This window comes from Microplitis mediator, chromosome 5 (genome assembly GCF_029852145.1).
Source record: "Microplitis mediator isolate UGA2020A chromosome 5, iyMicMedi2.1, whole genome shotgun sequence".
Classification (NCBI taxonomy): Eukaryota; Metazoa; Arthropoda; class Insecta; order Hymenoptera; family Braconidae; genus Microplitis; species Microplitis mediator.
The window spans coordinates 13,207,292-13,231,169 of NC_079973.1; the positions used below are offsets into that span (position 1 = coordinate 13,207,292).

General features: G+C 30.8%; 2 protein-coding genes across 4 annotated transcripts; one reads left to right on the top strand and one right to left on the bottom strand.

The window, feature by feature from the left end:
* The first annotated feature begins 19 nt into the window (after nt 1-19).
* LOC130667722 (uncharacterized) lies at nt 20-10,491 on the top strand. 3 transcript variants are annotated; one of them, XM_057469528.1, is made up of 10 exons: nt 20-172; nt 822-882; nt 1,061-1,367; nt 3,331-3,592; nt 4,490-4,552; nt 5,398-5,601; nt 6,912-7,236; nt 7,601-7,745; nt 8,060-8,142; nt 8,245-10,489. In XM_057469528.1, exons 3-10 carry the CDS (start codon nt 1,066-1,068, stop codon nt 8,319-8,321), a joined length of 1,461 nt encoding a protein of 486 aa, XP_057325511.1. In that variant the 5' UTR covers nt 20-172; nt 822-882; nt 1,061-1,065; the 3' UTR covers nt 8,322-10,489. The 3 variants fall into 3 exon arrangements, with proteins under 3 accessions (XP_057325511.1, XP_057325512.1, XP_057325513.1); XM_057469529.1 differs by having other exon boundaries at nt 74-114; nt 8,245-10,490; XM_057469530.1 differs by lacking the exons at nt 20-172; nt 822-882; nt 1,061-1,367 and adding an exon at nt 2,872-3,009 and having other exon boundaries at nt 8,245-10,491.
* Nucleotides 10,492-19,186: 8,695 nt separating this feature from the next.
* Nucleotides 19,187-23,512, bottom strand: LOC130668421 (ATP synthase subunit delta, mitochondrial). Its single transcript, XM_057470709.1, has 4 exons — nt 23,362-23,512; nt 23,020-23,143; nt 22,751-22,948; nt 19,187-19,578 (listed from the first exon to the last, which is right to left on the bottom strand). Exons 2-4 carry the CDS (start codon nt 23,134-23,136, stop codon nt 19,411-19,413), a joined length of 483 nt encoding a protein of 160 aa, XP_057326692.1. The 5' UTR covers nt 23,137-23,143; nt 23,362-23,512; the 3' UTR covers nt 19,187-19,410.
* Between the last annotated feature and the right edge of the window lie 366 nt (nt 23,513-23,878).

The following is a 23,878-nucleotide window of genomic DNA, read 5'->3' on the forward strand; positions in this document are numbered from 1 at the left end:
AATTAGTTAGTGCGCATACGCGTCTTCTCCCACCTTAGTACCACAAGAAAATGAGGGCTCCGAATAACCGTAAAGCTCTAAAGTGCAGTGCAACCAGTGCTAACACCGGTAATAGTACGTAATCATCGTTATAATTTTGATTCAATTGTTGAACTACACAATAAATGCACAGGTACGAACAAGACAAAAAAATTGATGATACTGAAGTTAGCAGACGTCTGACAGTTTTTTAACTTTTTTTAAAAATCATAAACCATAAAAAAAAATATTTTGAAAAATTGCACCTATAGTTTATTAAATTTTCGACATGTGCATTTGTTTATTTTTTGTAATTTATTTGTTGAAAAAAAAAATCAGAAAATTTGTAGCTGTCTGCTAACTTCAGGATCGTTAAAATTGAATGATCCTGAAGTTAGTAGAAATTAAAAAATTTTTTAATTTTTGTGTTTCAACAAATCAATTGTAAAAAATAAAATAAAAATATGCACATGTAGAAAATTTGAAAAACTACAGGTGTCATTATTTAAAAATTTTTTTTTTTATGGTTTATTGTCTAAAAAAAAATCCAAAAATTATTAGACGTCTGCTAACTTCAGTATCATTAAAATTGACCATGTTCATTATCTTGAATTTATTTATATATTATAAAATTTTTAATTAATTAATTTTTTTTTTTTACTACTTGTCACTTGTTTCTTCGGCTTTAATAACTCAGTTAGAATTGAATTTTTACACCGCCATTAATTATTCCAATTATTTCTATCGATCTATATTGATTTAAGCATAGTTATATTAATAATAATAATATTATTATATTTCAGAATCCCTTCTAACTTAACAAATACATTTTTTTTTCTGGTTGAAAAAATTTTTTTTTAATCGGTGAGTATGGTGTAAAGTAAGCGGTCCAGTAGTCGACAAAGATATAACTACGTACCCGATCAATCATGTATTTGAATATCTATATTTACTAAATATAGATATAGCAAGATATGGAATGATGGGGTACGAGGTTTATTTGTTACCTTATATATCTATAACTTAACAAATTTTGGTATAGACAAAATGGAAGTTCGCCGTGGCCAACGAGCTGGCAGTAGAAGAATCAAATTCGGGGGCTACAATTTTCATAGAGATTCGAGGTACAACGGAGCGATCCAACGATACGTATGTGCTGATAGGACTACTGAAGCTCGATGCCGAGTAAAATTATGGCGATTTGGCAACGATGAACCAGTAGTTGTTGGTGAACATTTCCATCCGCGACCAACAATTGATGAGCGCTCAGAAGTAATAAACAGACTGCGACAGAGAGCAATGCTCGATAATTCCCTACCTAATGTGGTAGTAGATGGAGTATTCAGAGGGTAAGCGACAAATTTATGAAAATTCTTAAGCTATATGTTATAAATATAATTTTGTTTACATTTATATTTATTCATATATGTGTATATTAGGGTGTCCCAAAAAAAAAGAATATTTGTTTTTATAACGTCTTATGGGCTCAAAAGTTACTTCATATTATAAAAAGAATCCTTACAAAATTTCAGCCAGATATCTTTAAAATTGAGCTATCACGAAGGGGGGTCCCCTTTCCCGTTTAAAACACACGCGAAAATTTTTCATTCTAGTTTTTCGTTATTAAGACTATGAAAAAAAATTTTTTTTTAATTTCGCCTAGTATGATTTAGTAGGAAATTAAATTCTCTCCAAAAAAGGGCTGATGTATTATGTACGTCAAACAAACTGGGAAAAAGTTACGGGGTTTCAAAAATCAACAAAAATTTAGTTTAATCAGTGTTCACCTTTTTTTTATTATTTTTTATTTTTATTGCATCAAAAAATTTTTTTTTCAATTTTTAAAGAGTACGCTCTTATAGAAAATTTAATTTCCTACAAAAAGTATCTGATACCATATATACTTCAAATGAATGAGAAAAAAGTTACAGAGCTTTAAATGTCAACGAAAAAATGAAGTTCACTTTTCGTTGACATTTAAAGCCCTGTAACTTTTTTCTTATTCCTTTGACGTATATATGATTTCAAATACTTGTTGTAGGAAATTAAATTTCCTACAAGAGCGTGCTTGTTAAAATTTGAAAAAAAAATTTTTTGATGCAACAAATATGAAAAATAATTAAAAAAAAGTTGAACACTGAGTAAACTAATTTTTTGTTGATTTTTGAAACCCCGTAACTTTTTCCCAGTTCGTTTGACGTACATAATGCATCGGCACTTTTTTGTAGAAAATTCAATTTCCTACAAAATCATACTAGGTGAAATTAAAAAAAAAATTTTTTTCATAGTCTTAATAACGAAAAACTAGAATGAAAAATTTTCGCGTGTGTTTTAAATGGGAAAGGGGACCCCCCTTTGTGATAGCTCAATTTTAAAGATATCTGGCTGAAATTTCGTGAGGATTCTTTTTATAATATGAAGTAACTTTTGAGCCCATAAGACGTTAAAGAAAAAAATATTTTTTTTTTTTTGGGACACCCTAGTGTATATACATATATATTTATTGTATATTATTATTTAAAATATACATATATATGGTAACGGGTTTTCTACCACCGGGGATCCACCGGTGTGAAGTCCGAACATAATTACGGTTTTTGGCAACCTTGTTCAATTAATATTAAGTTGGGCGCGAGGTGATTTTATAATCACCAATAAACAAATGTCGAAATTGTCGGCTCAGGGTGGCGGATCGGGGAAAGGTCAGGCACTTAAAAATTACGATGAAATAATTGATCAGAATTAAATACAAATAAATCGGTCGTATATTAAACAAAAAAACAATTGATCAGTATCACACAAAAATAATCGGTTTACAAAAAAAAATAGATTGCCGTTGTCGGCTTGAATTGATATTAACGCAAATAAAATTGCTCGTCGAACTCGTACTTGATCAAAACACAAAAGTCAGTTCATACTCGAAGAAAACAGTCGGTTGTCGAAATAAAAATAAAACACTTTTATTGTCCGTAGACACACATACAGCGTATAGTAAGTATTCACGAAATACTTGACGAGTGACGTCAGAGTATTCTTACACGGCAAGGCGACAAGTCTGCTGTTGCGAATGAGAAACAGATAATCCGTAATTATCAGAATTGCTCGAACAAAACAAAATAAAATATAAAATAATATTTTATTTCGGTAACGCGTTAAATTGCACTATCATAAATTATTACACAAACGCGGTTCACTTATTCAATAATAAAATTGATTACACACTTTGTTCAGTTTTCGCGCCGATGCTTCGGCTTGTTCACAAAAGGCGGTTCTTGTTCACTCTATATATATTTTATATATTGTATGTTACAGGTTACCAATGGCGAGAGCACTCGAAATGCGGCCAGAAGCCGCAAGACGACACGTTCACCGGGAAAGACGTTTACATCAACCCCCAATCCCAAGAACCTTTCATGCGCTTGGTGACATGCTAATTGCTTATCCTGCCGTTGAAGGTATTTTTTGCGGGACAAGAGTCGCCACAGACGGATCCGAGGTGCACATATTTGGTGCAATGAATATGATAAATCGATTAAACAACTGCACCGAGTTGTACATTGATGGGACTTTTAGAGTATGTATATATATTTACTAGGGGTGTGCGAATCGGGTTCTAATCGAATCGTAAATATACGTTCGATTCGAATTTTTTAATCGAATAATTCAAATTTTCAAATTATTCGAAGAAAAAATTCTAATCTGGTTAAATTATTTAAATATTTTCGAATTATTTGTAATTTTTTAAATTATTCGTCAATTTTAGAATTAACCGAAAGTTTTTGATTCACTTGTAACGTTTTAAATAACAAGATTCGAATCAAGAAACTTTTGGAAATTTTGAATAATTCTATTCGAAATCCGAATCGAATAATTCGTAATTTTGTATTATTCACACGGTAATGCGCGTTTTCATCCCCCGACAAAATATCCTCGACAAAATATCCCCGACTAAATATCCTACGGACAAAATATCCCCCGACAAAATATCTCCGGACAAAATATCTTTCGATATAATTTTCACAATTTTCCTGAAAAATTAGCACTTTAAATAGGTAGTTATTTTTTATTTATAAATTCCTACAATTTTCCGGAAAAACAAGTACCTAAATTAGTTGTGAATAGTACAAATAAACATAAAAACTTTTTTTGAGAGACATAATATCCCTGACAAAATATCTTTCGATATAATTTTCACAATGTTCCTGGAAAACTAGCACTCTAAAAAGGCAGTTGCTTTTTATTTATAAATTATCACAATTTGCCTGAAAAACAAGCACCTAAATTAGTTGTGAATAGTACAAATCAAACATTTAAATTAAAAAGAGAAATTTTGCTGATAGGATATTTTGTCGGGGATATTATGTCCGAAGATATTTTGTCGGGGGATGAAAACGCGCGGAACCATTAACACACCCCTAATATTTAAATAATTATGTTTTTTCCGAATTTTAATTAATATGTTCAATTATAGACTGTACCAAGGACACCACGTGCTGCTCAATTGTTGATTGTTTTCATGAAGAAAATGGATGTTGTAAGGAACCAATTTTTCAGTATTCTTATTTAAATTTATATTGATCGAGATATCTTTCGTTTATTATTTTAGCTACTCGGAGAAAAAAGTGTAGTAAATTTGACTAAAAAATATGAGAAAAATTACTAAACTTGGATAATAATCTTGAAACGCTTATGATTTATAGGAAAAATTCATAAACAGATTTGCATATTTTACAAGTCATTTAGTAATTTCTCATATACTGGTTATGAAAAATTTACTATATTGCATATTAATTTTTAGTTATATTCAGTAAATTTTACTATCCCTGTTTAGTAAATTTTACTATATTACTAAGGAAAAAAATACAAAAAAATTTTTATTAGCTTTTAACTTTTTATTATTATTGCAATTATTTTGATTATTATTGTGATTTATGTCATCTGTATTGGTGTTGGTGTCGATTTTTATTTTTTAAAAAATCACTTGTTTCAACCGAGATTCGAACCCGCGCGCGAGTCCTTTCCTATTATGTCTGATGGTCTGATGTTTCCTTTCAATAAAAGTTTCAGAACTTAATACATATTCGTATATGCTATCCCCACCAACTTTTAATTTTATCTATACATTGTAGAGTTTACTATACAGATAATAAAAAAATACAATCGTCTTAGCAAAAAATACATTACGTTTAGTAATTTTTAATATCTTGTTATGTAATTTTTGCCTACTAGTAAATTTTACTAAATGGTTTGTAATAATTACAAAATAGATTGTATTTTTTCCTATCTGTTAGTAAATTTTACTATAATATTGTAATTTTTACAATAGTTTTTTTTTCCGTGTAAATTTAGTAATGTAAATTTGACATTATTATTTTATAGGGAGTACCAGTGTTGTATGTTCTGTGCAGCTCTCGTACCACGTCAATGTACACTGCAGTATGGGATTTTATCATTGAAAGGGCGAATAATATACAAAACAGCTTACAGTACGTGATTACAGATTTTGAGGCTGCAATAATTTCATCGATACGAGCGTCCTTTCCTTTAGCTCGGATTCGAGGATGCTGGTTGCATTGTATCAGGGTGAGTGGCATATTAAAGTAGTAATCGAAAGAAGAACAACGTAGTATAAATTTGGTCGAGATGTAGATTAAAAAAAAAGTGTTACTTACAGTTAAAAATTACAAGTTAAACGAAGTTTGTTAAATCAATTATAGTAAAACTTTCATGACAATATTAAAATTTGAATACTGAATTTTCGTAGGCTAAACTTCATTTACCAAATTTCGTTTATCTCCTAATTGATAACAACTGACGTTTCTTTAAATCTCGGTGAAATTAAAACTTCGTTGTTTTTTTTTTTTTTTTTTCAAATTGATGCTTTAATTTTTTTTTTTAAGTGGGGGTCATTGTCTGAAAACAGGATGGCCACGAACCGGGAAAACCGGGAATCTAGGGAATTATCAGGGAATTTAATGCAACCGGGAGATATTATGGAAATGTCAGGGAATTTCAAAAAGTATGCGGGAATTAAATTGTAACAGTTCAAAATTTAAAAAATTTTCAATTATACACGAGTTATAAAAATTAAGGGATATTAAAAAAATTTCAAATTTTAAAGTGATTTTCAACAGATTGTAGCTCAAAGGAAAATGGTCAAACGACAAAAACAAAAAAAGCAAATTGTAGCTTTAAGTGTCTAGTTTTTGATCTGGTCACTATATTTTTTTATTATGTGCGGTTCCGGAGTAATCCTAAGAAAACTATCGAAAAAGAAATTTATCAAATTTTTGCTCGTCTTAAAAACGGTCTTCGAGCTTCAATAAATTTTTTTCGATAATTATGATTGATTTTTTATTACTCCGGAACCGTACGTAATAAGAAAATTTAAAGATCCAGATCCGAAAACTAGACACTTAAAGCTATAGTTTGACTTTTTGTTTTTATTGTACGACCATTTTCCTTCGAGTTACAAACTGATGAAAATTGATAAAAATTAAAATTTTTTTTTAATATCCCTTAATTTTTGTACCCAACGTATTTTGAATTTATTTAAATTATAAAATTTTTTCGTAATTATTTTAACTTAAACATTTTTAACATCGAATCATGTAAAGTAGGCAATATTAATTTATTTTATTGCCCTTTTTTTGCTGGTTTCTCGCATGATTTAATTATCAAATTTAATTATTAAAAATGAAAATATAATAAAAACTTTAAATAACTGAATAATACGAATAAAATTTTTAAATCAGGGAAAAATGTGAAAAATTTTACTGGAAAACCGGGAAATATTAGGGAATTTTGAAATCATTTCTTTGTGGCCACCCTGGAAAATGCCTTTAAGTAAAATTAACTCATTTAGGAAAAAAATTGCTTTTTTTACTTTTTAGGCAATGACACGGAAGTGGAATAATCTGAGACTTCCTCGTGATGGAAATGATGAGACATTACGAGAGGCTTGGGCATTGCCTTTAATTCCAGCGGAACGATTTCAGGAGGCTATAAATATTATTATTCAAACGTCGGAACAAATTGAACAAGAGCATGAAAATGTTGTCATGTTCATTTATTATTTAATTAGACAGTGGTTACCTCTCGCGGACATCGTTTCTGTTTGGAATTCACCCTGGCGAACGAATAACTTTGCAGAAGCTTTCAATCGCCATTTAATGGCACGGCTAAACGGAGAATATCCTTCATTATTCACTTTCTTATGTAAGTATATAATGGAAAATTTTGGGCCCTTTCCCAAGGCCCATTGTCACTAACATGTTTCATATTTTGGTTGTTTATAAACAATTGTAGTCAATAGGATGTTCGTGAAGTTAGCAGACAATTAAAAATTTTCGATTTTTTTTTTTCAACAAATCAATTACAAAAAAATATAATTAACTAAAAATATGCACACGTAGAAAATTTAAAAAACTACAGGTGCAATTTTTTCAAATATTTCTTTTTTTATAATTTACTCTCTAACATGAAATCTAAAAATTATGAGACGTCGGCTAACTTCAATATCATGTCAATAGGTATCTAAAGTAATTTGGAATATGTCACACTAATTTTTTTTATTTTGTAGCGCAACTAAAAAATATTATCCAGGATATGGAAATTCAATGGCAACGTCTCGATGCGGGAATAGATTTAAATCGCAATCGCCGATCAGTCCAGCAAAATCATGACATCCGCATTCGTAATCTCCAAGCTGGTTTGAATTCTGGAAGGTAAAAATAAATTGAAAAATGAATTTATCGATTATTTAACAAGAAATACAAAAAGATTTCGGAAATTTTATGACAAGAAAAACATATTTTTTTTTCAATTATTGAAGATAGTGAATATTTAAAATCTCTAAAAATTAAAATTAAAATTTCAACTCAAGAATCTTTTATGGCGATGGTTTTATTGAAATATTCGATATTCACTATCTATGATAATTGAAAAATATTTGTTTCTCCTGTCAGTTGAAATATTAAAAAAATTCCGGTGCTTTATATATTCATATATATATAACACAACATTAAAAATTTGTTCACAGGTTTACATTACGAGAATTTCTGACTTCTGTTGTAAATCAAGATTTACATCAATCAACGTTGTTGATCATCGGTAGAAATGAACGTGAGTGTATATACGTTTGATTTAATTACAATTGTCATGGTATTAATGTAGGCAAACGTTTCTAATGTATTAATTAATGATATGAAATATTTATAACTACAGGTGATGAGCTCCTACAAGGCTTAGGTTTCAACATTGAAAACTTAAACCTTCAAGATCCAATAAGAGATATAAATTAAGGTGTGTCGAGTAGACTGGGCCAAAAAAATTGACTATTTTTTTTTTGTCATTCTGAATAATATTATCGATATAGCTTAGAGAAAAAAATAGTCAATTTTTTTGGCCCAGTCTAGTGTCGAGAGTACTTGAGTCGTCATAAAGATTTTCGACGTTTAAAGTATCTGTTTTCGACATTTTTTTTTTATCAATTTTTGTTTTTTAATATTTGCACTGTCGCAAATTTTACAATTACTATCGATTTATCATCGTAAATAAAAAAAAATAAAATGATAAAAACGTAGAAGCAAAAATTTAAACGAATAAAAAGAAAATAATTAAAAAAAAAATTTATCAAGAATTAGATTAAGACTAAGATGATAAATGACGCTAGCAATACGGGGTTTTTATTAATCATTTTTGTAATAGCTGGGGTTTATATTAAAATATGTTTATGTAAAAGTTTAGGCTAACGTTTTTGAATATTTTTCAATAACCAAAAGTTTAAAAAAATATTTTTTTAATATAAAATATAAACGTTAAGTAAGAATTATATGAAATTAAGAAGATTCTCATACATTGTGCCCCTCACTTCTTAAAAATATGAAATTACTTTCAACCGTCATTATCGAATTAAAATTTAATTAATATATTTCAAAAAAATTGAAATCGTAATTGAAAAAAGGACAACTTAGTAGCGATTCCGTCGAGATATTGATTTAAAAAAAAAAGAAATTACTTACAGATGTTATCAATTAGGAGTTCTACAAAACTCGTTGACTCAATTTTATGTAAAAAACTTTCAAATTTGAATTATAAAATCGACATGAAGATTTTACTTAAATTTATTTGACGAATTATGTTCAAGTGCCGATTGATATCAACTGTAAGTAATTTTTTTAAATCTATATCTCAGCGACATTACAACTACGTTGCCCTTTTTTCATTTAATGCTTTCATTTTTTTTTAATTAATTAATAAAATTTTTATATGTTGATGACAGTTGAGTAATTAAAAACTTGTAAGAAGTGAGGGGCAATGTCTGAAATTGACCTTAAATCCTGAAGAAAATTTTTTAATTTAAATACAAATACTCAAATTTCTAAAATGTCTTAAATTTGTAAGTTTAATGCAACAAATTCTTTTGGAATTTGGTAGTTTCTAGTTTTTTAATATCAAATGAAAAATTTTTTTTTTAATTCCTGTTAAAAAACGTATGTAATTTGACTGATCAGTGTGACCTAAGGAGTAGTTGAGGGTGACCTGTATCACATGATTATATTCTTATTTTCAATTTTTGGGATGGTTATAAAAATTTGTTTACATAAATGTACAAGAAAATTTAAATGATATTAAAATATAAAAAAACTTTTGTTATTTTTTAATAAAAAAAAAAATTAGTCTAATTTCAGTAATGTCTTAAATTTATAAGTTCAAAACAACGCATTCTTTTGGAATTTTGTAGTTTCTAGTATTTTAAGGTCATTCTCAGACAGTGCCCCCCACTTTTTAAAAATTTTGAATGACTTTCAACTGTTGTAAGCATATCAAATTTTTATCAATTAATTAAAAAAATATTAAAGCATTAAATGAAAAAAGGTCAACGTAGTTGTAATGTCGCTGAGATATAGATTTAAAAAAAAATTATTTACACTTGATATCAATTAGGAGTTAAACAAAATTCGTTAAATAAATTTTCGTAAAATCGTCCTGTCAATTTTATCATTCGAATTTTTAAATTTTGTGGGCTAAAATTTATTCAACAAATTTCGTTTAACTCCCAATTGACATCAATTGTAAGTAATTTTTTTAAAATTCTATATCTCAACGAAATTACGACTATAGTAACGTTGTCCTTTTTTCAATTAAGTTTTTAATTTTTTTTTAATTGATTAATAAAATTTTAATACGGTTATGACAGTTGAAAGTCATTGCATACTTTTAAAAAGTGTGGGGCACTGCCTGAGAATGCCCTTAATATCTATTGTCTTTTTTTTTTTTATTTTTCGTAAAAAATTAAAAAAATTTTTTCTTTAAACGATTTATTCATTAACTTAATGATGAATAAATAAGTTATTAATAAATGACGATATTCACACGTGAAAAATGTTCATTACAATACTACATTTCTGTAAATCAACATATGTAACAGCCATGTCTACCATATCATCATCTTCGTTATTTAAATTACTAATTTATAATGTTTCTTACTTTTTCATTGTTATTTGTATGACTTAGTATTAAATAAAAAATTTAATAAATATTGATTTCGTTAATCTAAAAATTTTCATTTCATTTATTGCTGCCAATGTAATTATGTGGTTTTTTAATTTGATACAGCTTGAAATTAATTAAATAATATAATATAATAATAATATATTAAGTTTTGATGCAATGGTTTAGATTCAGAACAATGTACGCAATCAACGGATTAATTAATAAATAAAAATATATAATTATTTTAAAGTGTTTTGTATTTACACGTAATTGAAAAATAAATTATTTCAATTATTAATGAATACAGAACTCATCAGACTGAATACAGAACTCATCAGACATTTACAAGATTTGATTATCTATAATAAATTAATTATTGAGTATTTCTATAAAACATGGATTCTAAATTTTATTAATTAATTTTAATTAATTTTATCATTTAAAATTAGTATGCTAATTATATGTTTAACATAAGTTTATAATTAAATTAAAAGTTTTATTATTTGCGTAAATTTACACATGAATATATTCAAATTTTATCTCTATCTAACATTAAGATGATTTCAGAATATCAACATAGCGCCGTTTGGTAATATGTAGATTGCAGACATTCCTTTATAACCGACGCTTGCTCTTTTATCGACTGAGTCATTGAGTAAAGTTGTCATTGAATACAGTTGTTCCTGAGTAGAGAAAGAACTGAGTAAAGTTACAGTCTAAAATGGTGACGACGGATCTAATTTTTGAATAAAGATGGCACTGAGCAGAGAAGTTTGGAGTAAAGTCGTCACACTGCCACTTCAACTGATGTCAAATTACATTCAATTTCAAGCTAAAGTAGCTGTTAGGGAAGTTAACTTGCGGTTAAGGTGACTATCAGGGTAAATTTCATATCAAACTATAGTAAAAAATATAGACTGGAGCTCCGCTGGTGGCGAAGAAATTAATTATTGCAATGAAAAAATTATATATTATTTACTGAATTATGGCATTTCTTACAATTTTTTATTCTTTGGCAGTGCCCTTTTTGCATGAAAAAATTTGTAAAATTATTAATAAAAATGGGGGTGCTATAGTATATGTTGGCCTAATTTAATTATTTAAATTAGTTCTCATAACTAAACTTGGTAAAGATTCATCATTTTATGACGAACAATCAATCATCTTTCGACTGAAAAAGGAATTTACTAAAAATTTTATTTTTTAAAAAAAATTTTAAAAATTGGAGCTAAATACCGTTCGGTCTACGGTATAGAGACACGGCAGGCTCGCGCCATGACACTTCACACATATACATCAAAACACATTTCTTGTGTATAGTAGTCCCAACGAAAACGCGGTCCTAAAATGGATAGTGGGCGTAAAGGAAATACGTACTAAGTTATGGCAGTGGGGCGACGACTTTTTGGTAGAGACGACTATACATGTGTTTAAACGTATACTTAATAAATTATACTTTAAAATAAAGATTTATTTATCCATTTATTTAAACTTTCTTATAATCTAAATATATAATTTAATAATTATGTGCCACGCCGATTTATTATTTAAATTATTGACTGAGTATTGATAAGACGCAATAAGTGTATTAAGATCTGTTCGGGCGAGAACTAAAAATAATTGGTTTATAAATTTATTCGAGTTTATTAATAAGTTGTATTGTTGCTTGATTATAATGAATGTGGAGTGAACTCAGATTTGAGGCTTTTCGAAGTGGACTGTATGCGTGATTCTGGTGTTGATGAATACTCAGCGTGATGATAGGCACAGCGACAGATCTGATGATGCAGAGCGATGGCTTGTAGTCTCGTACAAGCTCCTTTGAATCTCGTACAAGCTCCTTTGAATCTCGTGCGTTCTCGCTCAAGCTCGTACTAACTCGTTCAAGTCTCGTAATTTCTCGTTCGCAGTAATTAAACAGCAGCTGTTGGGAATAATATGTCGTTAATGGCTTGCTCGGATGTTAGAAAGATAGCTGCAGATCAGCTTAGGAGTCAGAAGATGATACTGGAGTTCTCGCAAGCTACGCATGGGCGTTACAAGATACTCGAACAGAGCGCTGTTAGATTAAAGCTTAAGTAGACAGGTGCACGGTCACAAGAATATCTCGAGCTTCGTTTCTCATCTAGCCGATCCATCACAACCATTAACGGGTCACCAAGGCGGTGTCCCGGTCGCAGAGAACCAGGGACCGTTCTGGGTAAGGCCTTGGTGAAAGCTGGGGGTAGGTCAGTCATTGTGATGCAATCGGTAAGAACAGGAAGATGATGCTGTCTGCTAGGGCATCTGACAGTTCACAAGGAGGTGCCCCGGCCGTAGGTGAGCCGGGACCAGACACAGGAAGAACTTGTGACGGACTGAGAGAGGTCAGATGCGGACTAGCCAGACGAGAATCCAGTAGGTACCTCTCGAAACTCTCATCCAGCCGATCCACCACTACGACTGACGGGTCGCCAAGGCGGTGTCCCGGTCGTGGAGAACCAGGGACCAGTCTGGGGTGAGGCCTTGGCGAAGACTGGGGGCAGGTCAGCCATTATGGTGCGCTCGGTAAGGAGAGAATACCCGAAAGGATTCTCCAGAGTAGATGTGGTCCGCTATAACTACTGACGAGTCACAAGGTGGTGCCCCGGTCGCAAGTGAACCGGTACCAGACTCAGGGAGACCTTGTGACGAACTGGCAAAAGGTCAGTCATTATAGCGCGACCCAGTTAGAGCGTCAGAGTATTGACAACATGCGAGCGAGAATAGCAATTGAATCTGTGTACATACCAAAAGTAACCCAGGTTGTAATTTACTTAGACCCGAGTTTGGTGGTGGAGTGCTGGTAGCCTGCAGCTGGATATCACGATCACACCAGTGCGGGGTGAGCCGATGCAGATGAGAGTTGATCACGATCTGCTGAGTAGTCTGGACGCCGCGTACTTGTTTCTTGATGGTAATAATTGCTCGCTAAACTAGGATTAATTGTAACTGAACGGTTATTACTTTCACTGTGTTTAAGAAAGGAATTGAGTGAACTGATATTTGTAAATTGCTGCGAAGCTGGTCAGGAAAATTGACAAGTTCGGAAACACTCGATGTGCTCGGTGCGAGAGATCAGAGAATGACTGACTGGAAACAACGGCAACGAGTTGGTGCAGACTGCTAGTATGCTAAAAAAAAAGGTTCAAAAAACTGGTTTAGAAGTTTCTCGAGTTTTCCATTTTCCTAAGAGCGTGTACAATTATTTATAATAAAAAGTTATGTATAAAAAAAGGGAACAAAATCTGGCGACCAAATGTTCGCGTAGAAGAGCTGCGTATGCGGGTGAAAGGCTCGCGCTGTGTACGGAAAGGATCAACTTTTATGGCCCCGAACCCGGGACGGTCATAAAAGTAGGTACACGGGCGATGTTGCGAGTAGCGCAGAGCTGAAATATTTAGTTTAAAGAGAAAGAATTATAATTTTGAATATTTTATTTTATTTCTGAAAATGCACAGTTGTTAATTTCTTGTAACAATTATTTAATTAATTTTTTGATGTATCAATTTTCAACAAGATCTTAATATACAATTTCAAATGGAGTTTAAATGCATTTATACTGCTGCATGAATTCCTCGAATCTTCCGAAAGGAGATAGTAGAATGCTTTTAGGTAAAACTGCGGAACACAAACAATGAGAAAAGTGCCGCTAACATTCTGGAAATCTTCCGATAAGAGTATTTTGGGTAATTTCAGGTGAAACTGTGGAATACAAAAATACTAATAGTGCCGTGGCAGTATTGGTATTTTGCAGTTTTACCTGAAAGCACCCCACGATCTCCTTTTGGAAGATTCCAGGAATTTTAGCGGCACTTTTATTATTTTTTGTATTCCGCAGTTTCACCTGAAAGCACCCTATGAACTCTTTTTGAAAGATTCCAAGAATTTACGTGGCAGTTTTGGTATTTTTTGTATTTCGCAGTTTTACCTGAAAGTACTCTACGAACTCTTTTTGGAAGATTCCAGGAATTTACGCGGCACTTTTAGTATTTTTCGTGTTCCGCAGTTTCACCTGAAAATACCCAAAATACTCTTATCGAAAGATTTCAGGAATTTTAGCGGCACTATTTAAAACCTTAGACATCATAAAAGTTAGCAGAATTTACTAATTCTCCTTCAAAATAGATGCTAACATTTTTCTTAAGAATTTTATAGCTACACTGTAAAAAGAGCGGTGTTAAAAATGGACTCATTTTAACTCCGCCCGGTGTTAAAATAAAATTACATCAGTGTAGGAGGAGTAATTCACCGGTTTTAAAAACACCGATGTTAAATCGGGGTAACCGGTGTAAAAACGGAGTAATATCGGTGTAAAAGCGGAGTAACTTGTGTAAAAGCAGAGTCAACTGCGTCCGCTTGGAGCATTAACTTTAAAGATTACAAAACACAAAAAATGTCAGTTCTTATTTATGAAAATTAATAAAAAATATCCTTTATTAACAAGTATAGTGATCGAGTAAGTAAAAATATTCACAAAGTAAAATATTTTAACACCGGTTAGAATATTTACACCGGCGGCTGCGTTATTTTTACACCGCTTTCGGTGTTGAAATTTAACACCGCCGATATTTTAACACCTACACCGCTTGGACTTACCCCGGTGATTTTTACAGTGTATGTTATATGCTCTTTACCAATTTAAAAGGTTCCGCCAATCTTCCGCTTAATGTTCCGGTCAGTCTCATGAGCGGCAAGTTCCAAATGCGGGATCCTTCCGGGAAAAATTTTTTTTACACGGGATTCTAAATGAGATTCTTAAAATGACTATATTCGTTCATGCATGATTATATATAGTCATATATGATCATGTATAAACATATCTGATTATATATAATTAGACCTGGCCAATTTTTGGATTTAATCATATATAGATGATTATGCATAATTATATTTGATTAGACAAAAACTTTTTTCATCGGGTTATAAAAATGATTAGAGAATGAGTTTCGGTATTCAATTAAAAAAAATTCTAATAGTAAATTTTTAAGATAAAAAATAATATAAATCAAGTATTTTAACTATCAATAATATTTTGAACAAATATTATTATGAAATTGATTTAGAACAAAAAAAGTGGGTGTGTCAGCTCCAACGCACGATTGGAGTTTACTCCTTCAGATCGACTGTCTATATAAATAGGCACAGAATTAAAGTCTTACTAGTCTAAGAAAAAGGTTAATACCATATCAAATGGTAAATAAACGAATCAATGAAGATACCTAAATAATGTATTTTTATTCTATTTTAGTCTAGTCGAGAAGTTGACTTCCTGCGAAAAATAGTTACAGGTCTCTTAAAAATATAGTTGATAGCTTAAACGATCCGGAATGGCGTCTAGAGAAAGTCGTTTTTTGGATTTTTTTTTGAAAAAATAAAATTACAATTGTTATGAGCAAAAAACCGTTAAAAAAACTAGCCGTCCAGCTTTTTGGCAAAATCTCAAAAAGTATAAGTGATAGCTCAAACATTAAAAAAGTTTCTGAAAGAGCAGAAAATTTTAGTAAAAATGTTCTCGACTCCTCGAATTGTAGCTCCAATATTTATAATTTTAATTTAACATTGAAAATCAGCTTTTGCGCGGCAGTTTTGGCGTGCGCGCGCTGCCACTCTAGTGAGCGTAGTTTTTAAATAATTTTTTTTTATCATTCATGCGATATGAGTACTATTTTAGTGCTCGCTCTTTTGGTCGCCATATAGTTGTTTGCCCATTCAACTGTTTTCACGACATTTGTGTGCGTTATACGATTATCTGCGTGCGACAAGTAAATTTGAGTGCGACAAGTTTACTTGTCGCACTCAAATTCACTTGCCGAATGCAGATTATCGTATAACCCACAAAATGTAGCGGTAACAGTTGAATCAGCAAAAAGCTACTTGGGGAACAAAACAGCGAGCACTAAAATAGTACTCATATCGCATTAATAATAAAAAAAAAAGTATGTCCAATTCGTGCGGTGTTGGACTTAACGCACTAGTTGTACAATATACTATTTTGCAATTAAATATCAATTAAAAAATTTGAAAACATTCTGGTGTCATCTAGACACTTCAAAGAATATGATTTCGCGGGATTAAGCGTTGCATCACCGTTTTTCAAAAACTTATTCAATTGTTAATCATCATTTTTAACTTCCCGCTAAGAAAATTGTAAATTTTCAAAAATTCGGGAAGTTATTGGTTTCGGTCCGATTTACGAAAATCGAATTTTCATCAGATGTCGACGTTTTGAGGTGCTAGGAAGCTATTCTGAATAATTTCAAAATGATGTCCGAGTGTATTAGGGTGGCCCAAAAAAACCGACTATTTTTTTTTTCAAGTTTCTAATGAAAATTTGTTAGTTTAAGATGTTCCAAGACGCCTCTCCAAAAATCAGCTCGATAAAAAATTTTTAAGAGGTCGCTCACGAATTTTGAAAATATAAAAAATGATCGAAATTAGGATTTTTTTGTTCTAAATTTCTTCTTTCTCGTGGCAGCTATAGTTTATATTTATGAAATTATGACTACCCTGAAAATTTCAGCTCAAAATTAAAATATTTAAACGTCGCTCAAGAATTTCGAATGTTTCCGAGTACTGTCTCTTGGATGTTTTCGAGCGACCCTTGAATATTAATAATAAACCTTCTCAATTTTTTTACTATCAATTTGTATCATAATGACAGTAATTGAGTTATAAAAAAATACAGAAACTAATTCAAGGTATTAGTTACATATTATCAGTTAATATTCAAAATTCTTGAGCGCCGTTTAAATATTTGAATTTTCGGCTCAAATATTCAGCGTAGTCATGATTTCATAAATATAAACTATAGCTGCCACGAGAAAGAAGACATTTAGAAAAAAAAAATCCGAATTTCGATCATTTTTGATATTTTCAAAATTCGCGAGCGACCTCTTGAAAATTTTTAATCGAGCTGATTTTTGGAATGGCCTCTTAAAACATCTTAAACTAACAAATTTTCATTAGAGACTAGAAAAAAAAAAAAATAGTCGGTTTTTTTGGGCCACCCTAGAGTGTATGTATGTATGTATGTACGTACGTACGTATGTAAATACCTGTATCTTTTGAACGGATGAACCGATTTTGAACTTTAAGGTGTCATTCGACGCGGTTTCTCAATACCTTGAAGCTGAAAGAAAATTGAGCTTGATCGGTAGGGCTCGTTCAGAGATATTCCAAAAATAAAATTTTTTCAAAAGTGTTTTTTTTTTATAACTTTTAATGTGCTCGATGGATTGATTCCAAAATAGACTGGGCTCTAGAGCTTTATAAGCCGCGTCGAATGCCACCTCAACTAATTAAACATTTTTAAAAAATTTTTTTTCACCATTTTGTTAGCGTAAGGAAATAATGATTTAAAAAAAAATCGGTCTATCAGTTGACCCTGCGGGCCAGCCCTAAAACTTCCCGCTGTATTCGAGCTCAAGAACCTCGAAAACTTCATTGTGAATACATTTTCGAGCTCTTCGAACTCGAAAATACGTTTGTATGCTGTTTTTTTTGGAAAAAAAAACGTTTTTCACCATTTTTTCTCTAACGATATCTCCCAAACGAATAAACCGATTGAGACGGTTGAGGTGGCAATCGACGCGTTTTATCAAGTTCAAAAGCTGATCGAATTTTGAATTCGATTTATCGGGTCGTTTTTGAGATATTTCAAAAAAAATAAAAAAAAAAATTTTTTTAATTCTTTCGACAACGGTTTCTCTTGAACGAATGAGCCAATTTTGATGGTTGAGGTGGCATTCGACGCGGCTTCTAAAGCTTCAGAGCCCAGTCGATTTTGAAATCAATCCATCGAGCACATTACAAGTTATCAAAAAAAAAACATTTTTAAAAATATTTTATTTTTGGAATATCTCTGAACGAGCCCTACCGATCAAGCTCAATTTCTTACAGCTTTAAGATATTGACAAGCCGCGTCGAATGACACCTTAAAGTTCAAAATCGGTTCATCCGTTCAAAAGATAGAGGTATTTACATACGTGCGTACGTACGTACATACATTCATACATACATACACTCGGACATCATCTTGAAATTAGTCAGAATAGCTTCCTAGGACTTCAAATCGTCGACATCTGATGGAAATTTGATTTTCGTAAATCGGACCGAAACCAATAACTTCCCGAATTTTTGAAAATTTTCAATTTTCTTAGCGGGAAGTTAAAAATGGCAAAAAAAATGTTTTTTTTCGATTATCTTTGAAGTGACTCATTAGATCAATTCTAAAATCTGATCAGCTCTAAAACTCAAGAAAATACGTCAATTGCCGCCTCAACCATTAAAATCGGTTAATTCGTTCTTGAGATATCGTGGGAGAAAGAAATGCTAAAAACGGTTTTTTTTCGAAAACAATGGAATACAAACGTATTTTCGACCTCGAAAATGTATTTCCAACAATGTTGTAGAGCTCCTTAAACTCGAAAACAGCGGGAAGTTTTAGGGCTGGCCCGCAGGGTCAACCGATAGACAGATTTTTTTTTTTTTTGTAATTGATTTGTTAAAAAAAAAAATCCGAAAATTTTAAATTGACTGTTAGCTTCATGATCATTAGAATGAATACACTTAAAAAATATCTATCTCTATCATGATTTTGATTTTAATACTAAGTAAATAAATAAATAAATAAATAAATAACTGAGATAAATTCAAGTTTAAACATTTTTTTTTCTATTTTTGTATTATACAGAATAACAACAATGAACTGTTAGAATGACGTTTATTAACATCACTAATTTAAATATTTAAACACGGTATGTTACTGTGTTACAATAAATTAAAAATTAACGCATGTCGCTAATTATAATTCATTAATGAATTAACAAATCAATTGTTGTAGTTACTTTTTTTTGTTTAATTAAATACAATAATTTAAGCAGATGCTTGGACTAATGCTTCAGCAACTTCAACGGCAATAGCAGCTTCAGCTTTGTCTTTGTCTGATGAAGCTGAATTTAATTGTTGCTGAGCTTTGCTTAGAATATCTCTTGCTGCTGAATTGTCAATATTTTCAACAGGATGTGCTTCTTCAGCTAAAATCTATAAATTAATAAATGTAAGCAAATTATAATTTTTCATCGTAGAAAGAAAATGGCCTTATGACAAGTCGCTCCAAAACCTCTCTGTGCACACACAACTCTTTAGCATTTCTCCAATGAAAATATGTCTGTCGTAAAATAAAACTATTCTTGAATTGATTACTCCAAAACAACTCTATCCGGAATAACTCTCCTCAAGCTCAATCTTAACTCCGAAACTTTTCTATTTAACCCCAAGACTAAACGAAATAACACTATTCATTACACCGGCACACAAAAAAAAAAAAAGTTGTCTGTACTTTTGACGGGACCGGTATATCTTTATGTATTTCGACCCGCTGAATCCGAGCCTGAGGTCCATTTGACCCGTACACCGTCAAATTTTCGAGAAAACTTTGAAAAACCGAAAAAAATGACGAAAATCGGCAGTTTAGGTGATTTAAAAAATTTTTTTGAACTTAACCAACTATGACTTTTATGTGTTTCGATTCGCTAAATCCTTATCTGAAGTTTATTTAGACTGTAAGCCGTTAAAAGTTTAAGTAAATTCCAAAAAACCCTGAAAAATTGCAAAAAAAAGCAAAAAATTCAAGAAATCGTGTTGAAAAAAATTTTATAAAATTAGATCAATCATGATTCTCATGTATTTTGATCCGCCGAATATAAATCTCGAACTTCTATGGCCCAGAAATCTCTAAAAATCTAAATAAATGGCAAAAAAAAACCACTCAAAATTAAAAAAAATTTAAGTCTGTTATAATAAAAATCAATTTTTAAATAAAAATAAAAAATTTTTAACATGTTATCCGATCTGTGGAATATAAATTAAAAGTTTTTTTATCTAAAACCTCAAAAAATTTTAGTTAATTCTACTTATTTTGATATTGTTTTTATTACACTAGTGTCTTGGTGGAATTTTAAATTTATATTCCACAGATCGGATAACATGTTAAAAATTTTTTATTTTTATTTAAAAATTGATTTTTATTATAACAGACTTAAATTTTTTTTAATTTTGAGTGGTTTTTTTTTTTGCCATTTATTTAGATTTTTAGAGATTATTGTCTAAAGAAGTTCGAGATTTATATTCGGCGGATCAAAATACATGAGAATCATGATTGATCTAATTTTATAAAATTTTTTTCAACACAATTTCTGGAATTTTTTGCAATTTTTCAGGGTTTTTTTTGGAATTTACTTAAACTTTTAACGGCTTATGGTCTAAATCAACTTCAGATAAGTATTTAGCGGGTCGAAATACATAAAAATCATGCTTGTTTTAGGTCAAAAAATTTTTTTAAATCACCTAAACTGCCAATTTTCGTCATTTTTTTCAGTTTTTCAAAGTTTTCTCGAAAATTTGACGGTGTACGGGTCAAATTGACCTCAGATTCGGATTCAGCGGGTCGAAATACATAAAGATATACCGGTCCCGTCAAAAGTACAGACAACTTTTTTTTTTTGTGTGCCGGTATTATTGACTCATAAAAAATCATCGATAACTGAAAAAATACGTGAATTTCCATGTTAAGAAGGAAACGGGGTCTGAGATATAAAAAAAAGAGGACATTTTTGTTATTTTTTTTTCAGAGTACCTTTTTTATTATGAGGGGTCTGAAATATTTTTTTTATCACACTCAAGTCAACAAACGGAACTATCCAGTACTAGTACTTGCGCAGTAAATGGAAACTTTGTCCACGTTTTTTTCTTAAACAAATGAATATTTTTCAAAAATCAAAACGTCGACTGGTAGTTTATAGAGTAATGTATCGAGCCTCGTTCTCAGTTTTGCGTTTAGAGGTTTAGTTTGAGAAAAAGCTTGGACAAAAATTACTGTAGACCCTTCTTAACATTCATAAAATTTGAGACATTATTAAACAGCATTCCAAGAATATTCTGCTAAATTTTCATAAAAAAATATTGAAAAATAAGCCAGTGGTAGTGGGGAGAGTCGAGTCACATAAAAAAAAAAGTTTCATGCCGTTATTTTTTAATTAAACAAAAGGAGCAATTTTTGGCAAAAATCAGAGTTTTTTTGACTGCACCTTTACCAAAAATTCAAAAATAAATATTTTGTTTATCTTCATTCAAATCCAAGATGAACTTATGTACTAAAGAAATTTTTTTGGTTTTTTTGATTTCAGATGAAGCAGTCATGAGTTATTCTGCCTACGGTATGGAGACTTTTTTTTTTGAGGTGACTCGTCTCTCCCCACTACCACTGGCTTGTTTTTCAATATTTTTTTATGAAAATTTGAGAATCTTAATAACAAAGGCACTCTAAAAAAAAAAATCATAGAAATATCCTCTTTTTAAAATGTCTCAGACCCCTTCCCTCCTTTGACTAACATGTTTTTTCAGTTATTGATGATTTTTTAATTAAATCTCTAATTAATAGTGTTATATCGGATAGTCTTGTCATTGAATAGACGTTTCGGAGTAAAGCTTGAGCTTAAGGAGAGTTCGTCTGGAGATGTTTTGGAGTAATCAATTCAAGAATAGTTTTATTTTACGACAGACACCTTTTAGGTGGAGAAATGGGCAGATTTCCATGTTTACTCAGATCCTCATTCCTCGTACCAACTTTATTCAAAAATCATTAGACCTAACAGCTCAGCTCAAAAATTTCTTGATTGTAAGATTTCTTTACTCCATGACCCCATTATTCCAAGACAACTCTACCCCAATTTTTGAGAAAAATTAAGCATTTTCTTGCTTACAGAGCTGTTTACTTTTTCTCAAAAATTTGGGTAGAGGTCTTGAAATAATGATGGAATGGAGTAAAGAAATCTTTGAATCAAGAAATTTTTGAGTCTGGCTATTAGGTACGAGGTAGTGAGATGATATTGAAGTTACCAGACGTCTAATAATTTTTGAATTGTTTTTAGATGATAAACCATAAAAAGAAATATTTGAAAAAATTGCACCTGTAGTTTTTCAAATTTTCTACATGTGTATATTTTTAGTTTTAGTTTTTTTGTAATTGATTAGTTGAAAAAAAAAATCCGAAAATTACTAATTGTCTGCTAACTTCAGGATCATGGTAGTGAGGATCTAAGTAGACATGGAAATCTGCCGATTCAGGTGGAGAAATGCTATAGAGTCGTCTGTGCACAGAGCAGTTTTGGAGCGACTTGTCATGCTAAAAAAATATGAATAAAAATAACTTTACTTGAACACTAGAATCTTCGTTTATGGTAACGGTTCCAGAAGACACAAATACTTTTTTAGTTGAACCATCATCTTGATAAACGGTTACAACTCCAGGTTTAAGAACAGCCAAGGTGGGTACGTGTTTAGGTAAGATACCAAATGACCCAGAGAATGAAGGAACGTCTACTTGACGAATACTAACATTGTCATAGAAAACCTGTTAATGATAAATAATTAATTAGTAAATGAATATATTTATTTAAATACTTTTTAATCGACAATACATACTTGGTTGGCACCAGCAAATGTGAATTTCATTTCATTCCCAGATGCTTCGGCATAAGATCTCGTTTGACTCCGGAGACACCGGAAAACTGGCCGAAGAGTTCTTGCTAGTGTTGCCATTTTTTTACTTAAAACAATTAAATATATTAAAATATATATATTTATTCAATGAATAGTATTTGACATGACTGTTACATCACAGAGATAACCCCAATTTGTGTGTTTGAGATAAAATTGTTGTAATTTACTTAGCGTATTAAATTATTATAATCAACTTTGATATTTTTGTAAAAATTAAATATTAATTATAAAAAATTTAATTGATAAAATAATTATGTAACTTACTGTTTAATTTGTTATGTCGATTTTCTTTCAACATAAATTTGTACAAGTTCGCTGAGGATAGAACTCGCACATGCGCAATAATAATAAACTAAATGATTTTTTTTCTGATGATAATGACTAGTTCTATATTATCGATACAACTGAGGCACGTAAGTGAGAGATGATCCCTGGAGGAAATTTTTCGGAATTTTCTCTGAAAAACTCAGTTCTAAAGACTTTTTCAAAGTTCCAAAGACTTTGTTTCAGAGTTTCAGAGTTTTTTTTTTAGAAAAAAGTCCGAAAAATTTCTACCTGGGATTCCACTGATTAAAATTTTTTTTGGAGTATAGCCCCCACAGATTTTGTTCAAATTTTGTGGCGTGATTCTCAACAAGAAGATTTCCTGAGGAGTTGAGCTCTTAATATTAAGTACTTTCGAAGTAATAATTTTTTGAATTTTAACGATTTTTTTTTTAAACTTTTTCATTAATTTTTTTATGAGTGTAAATGTAGCAAACATACGACAATTTTTTAATTA

What these genes read in the sequence shown, in the direction of transcription:
- LOC130667722 (XM_057469528.1), top strand. Translation starts at nt 1,066, where the DNA reads ATGGAAGTTCGCCGTGGCCAACGAGCTGGCAGTAGAAGAATCAAATTC. An exon ending in ACATTGATGGGACTTTTAGA is followed by an intron (nt 3,593 to 4,489) that starts GTATGTATATAT and finishes GTTCAATTATAG; the next exon opens with ACTGTACCAAGGACACCACG. An exon ending in TTCATTATTCACTTTCTTAT is followed by an intron (nt 7,237 to 7,600) that starts GTAAGTATATAA and finishes TTTATTTTGTAG; the next exon opens with CGCAACTAAAAAATATTATC.
- LOC130668421 (XM_057470709.1), bottom strand. Translation starts at nt 23,136, where the DNA reads ATGGCAACACTAGCAAGAACTCTTCGGCCAGTTTTCCGGTGTCTCCGG. An exon ending in CATTTGCTGGTGCCAACCAA is followed by an intron (nt 22,949 to 23,019) that starts GTATGTATTGTC and finishes TATCATTAACAG; the next exon opens with GTTTTCTATGACAATGTTAG. An exon ending in ACGAAGATTCTAGTGTTCAA is followed by an intron (nt 19,579 to 22,750) that starts GTAAAGTTATTT and finishes ATTAATTTATAG; the next exon opens with ATTTTAGCTGAAGAAGCACA.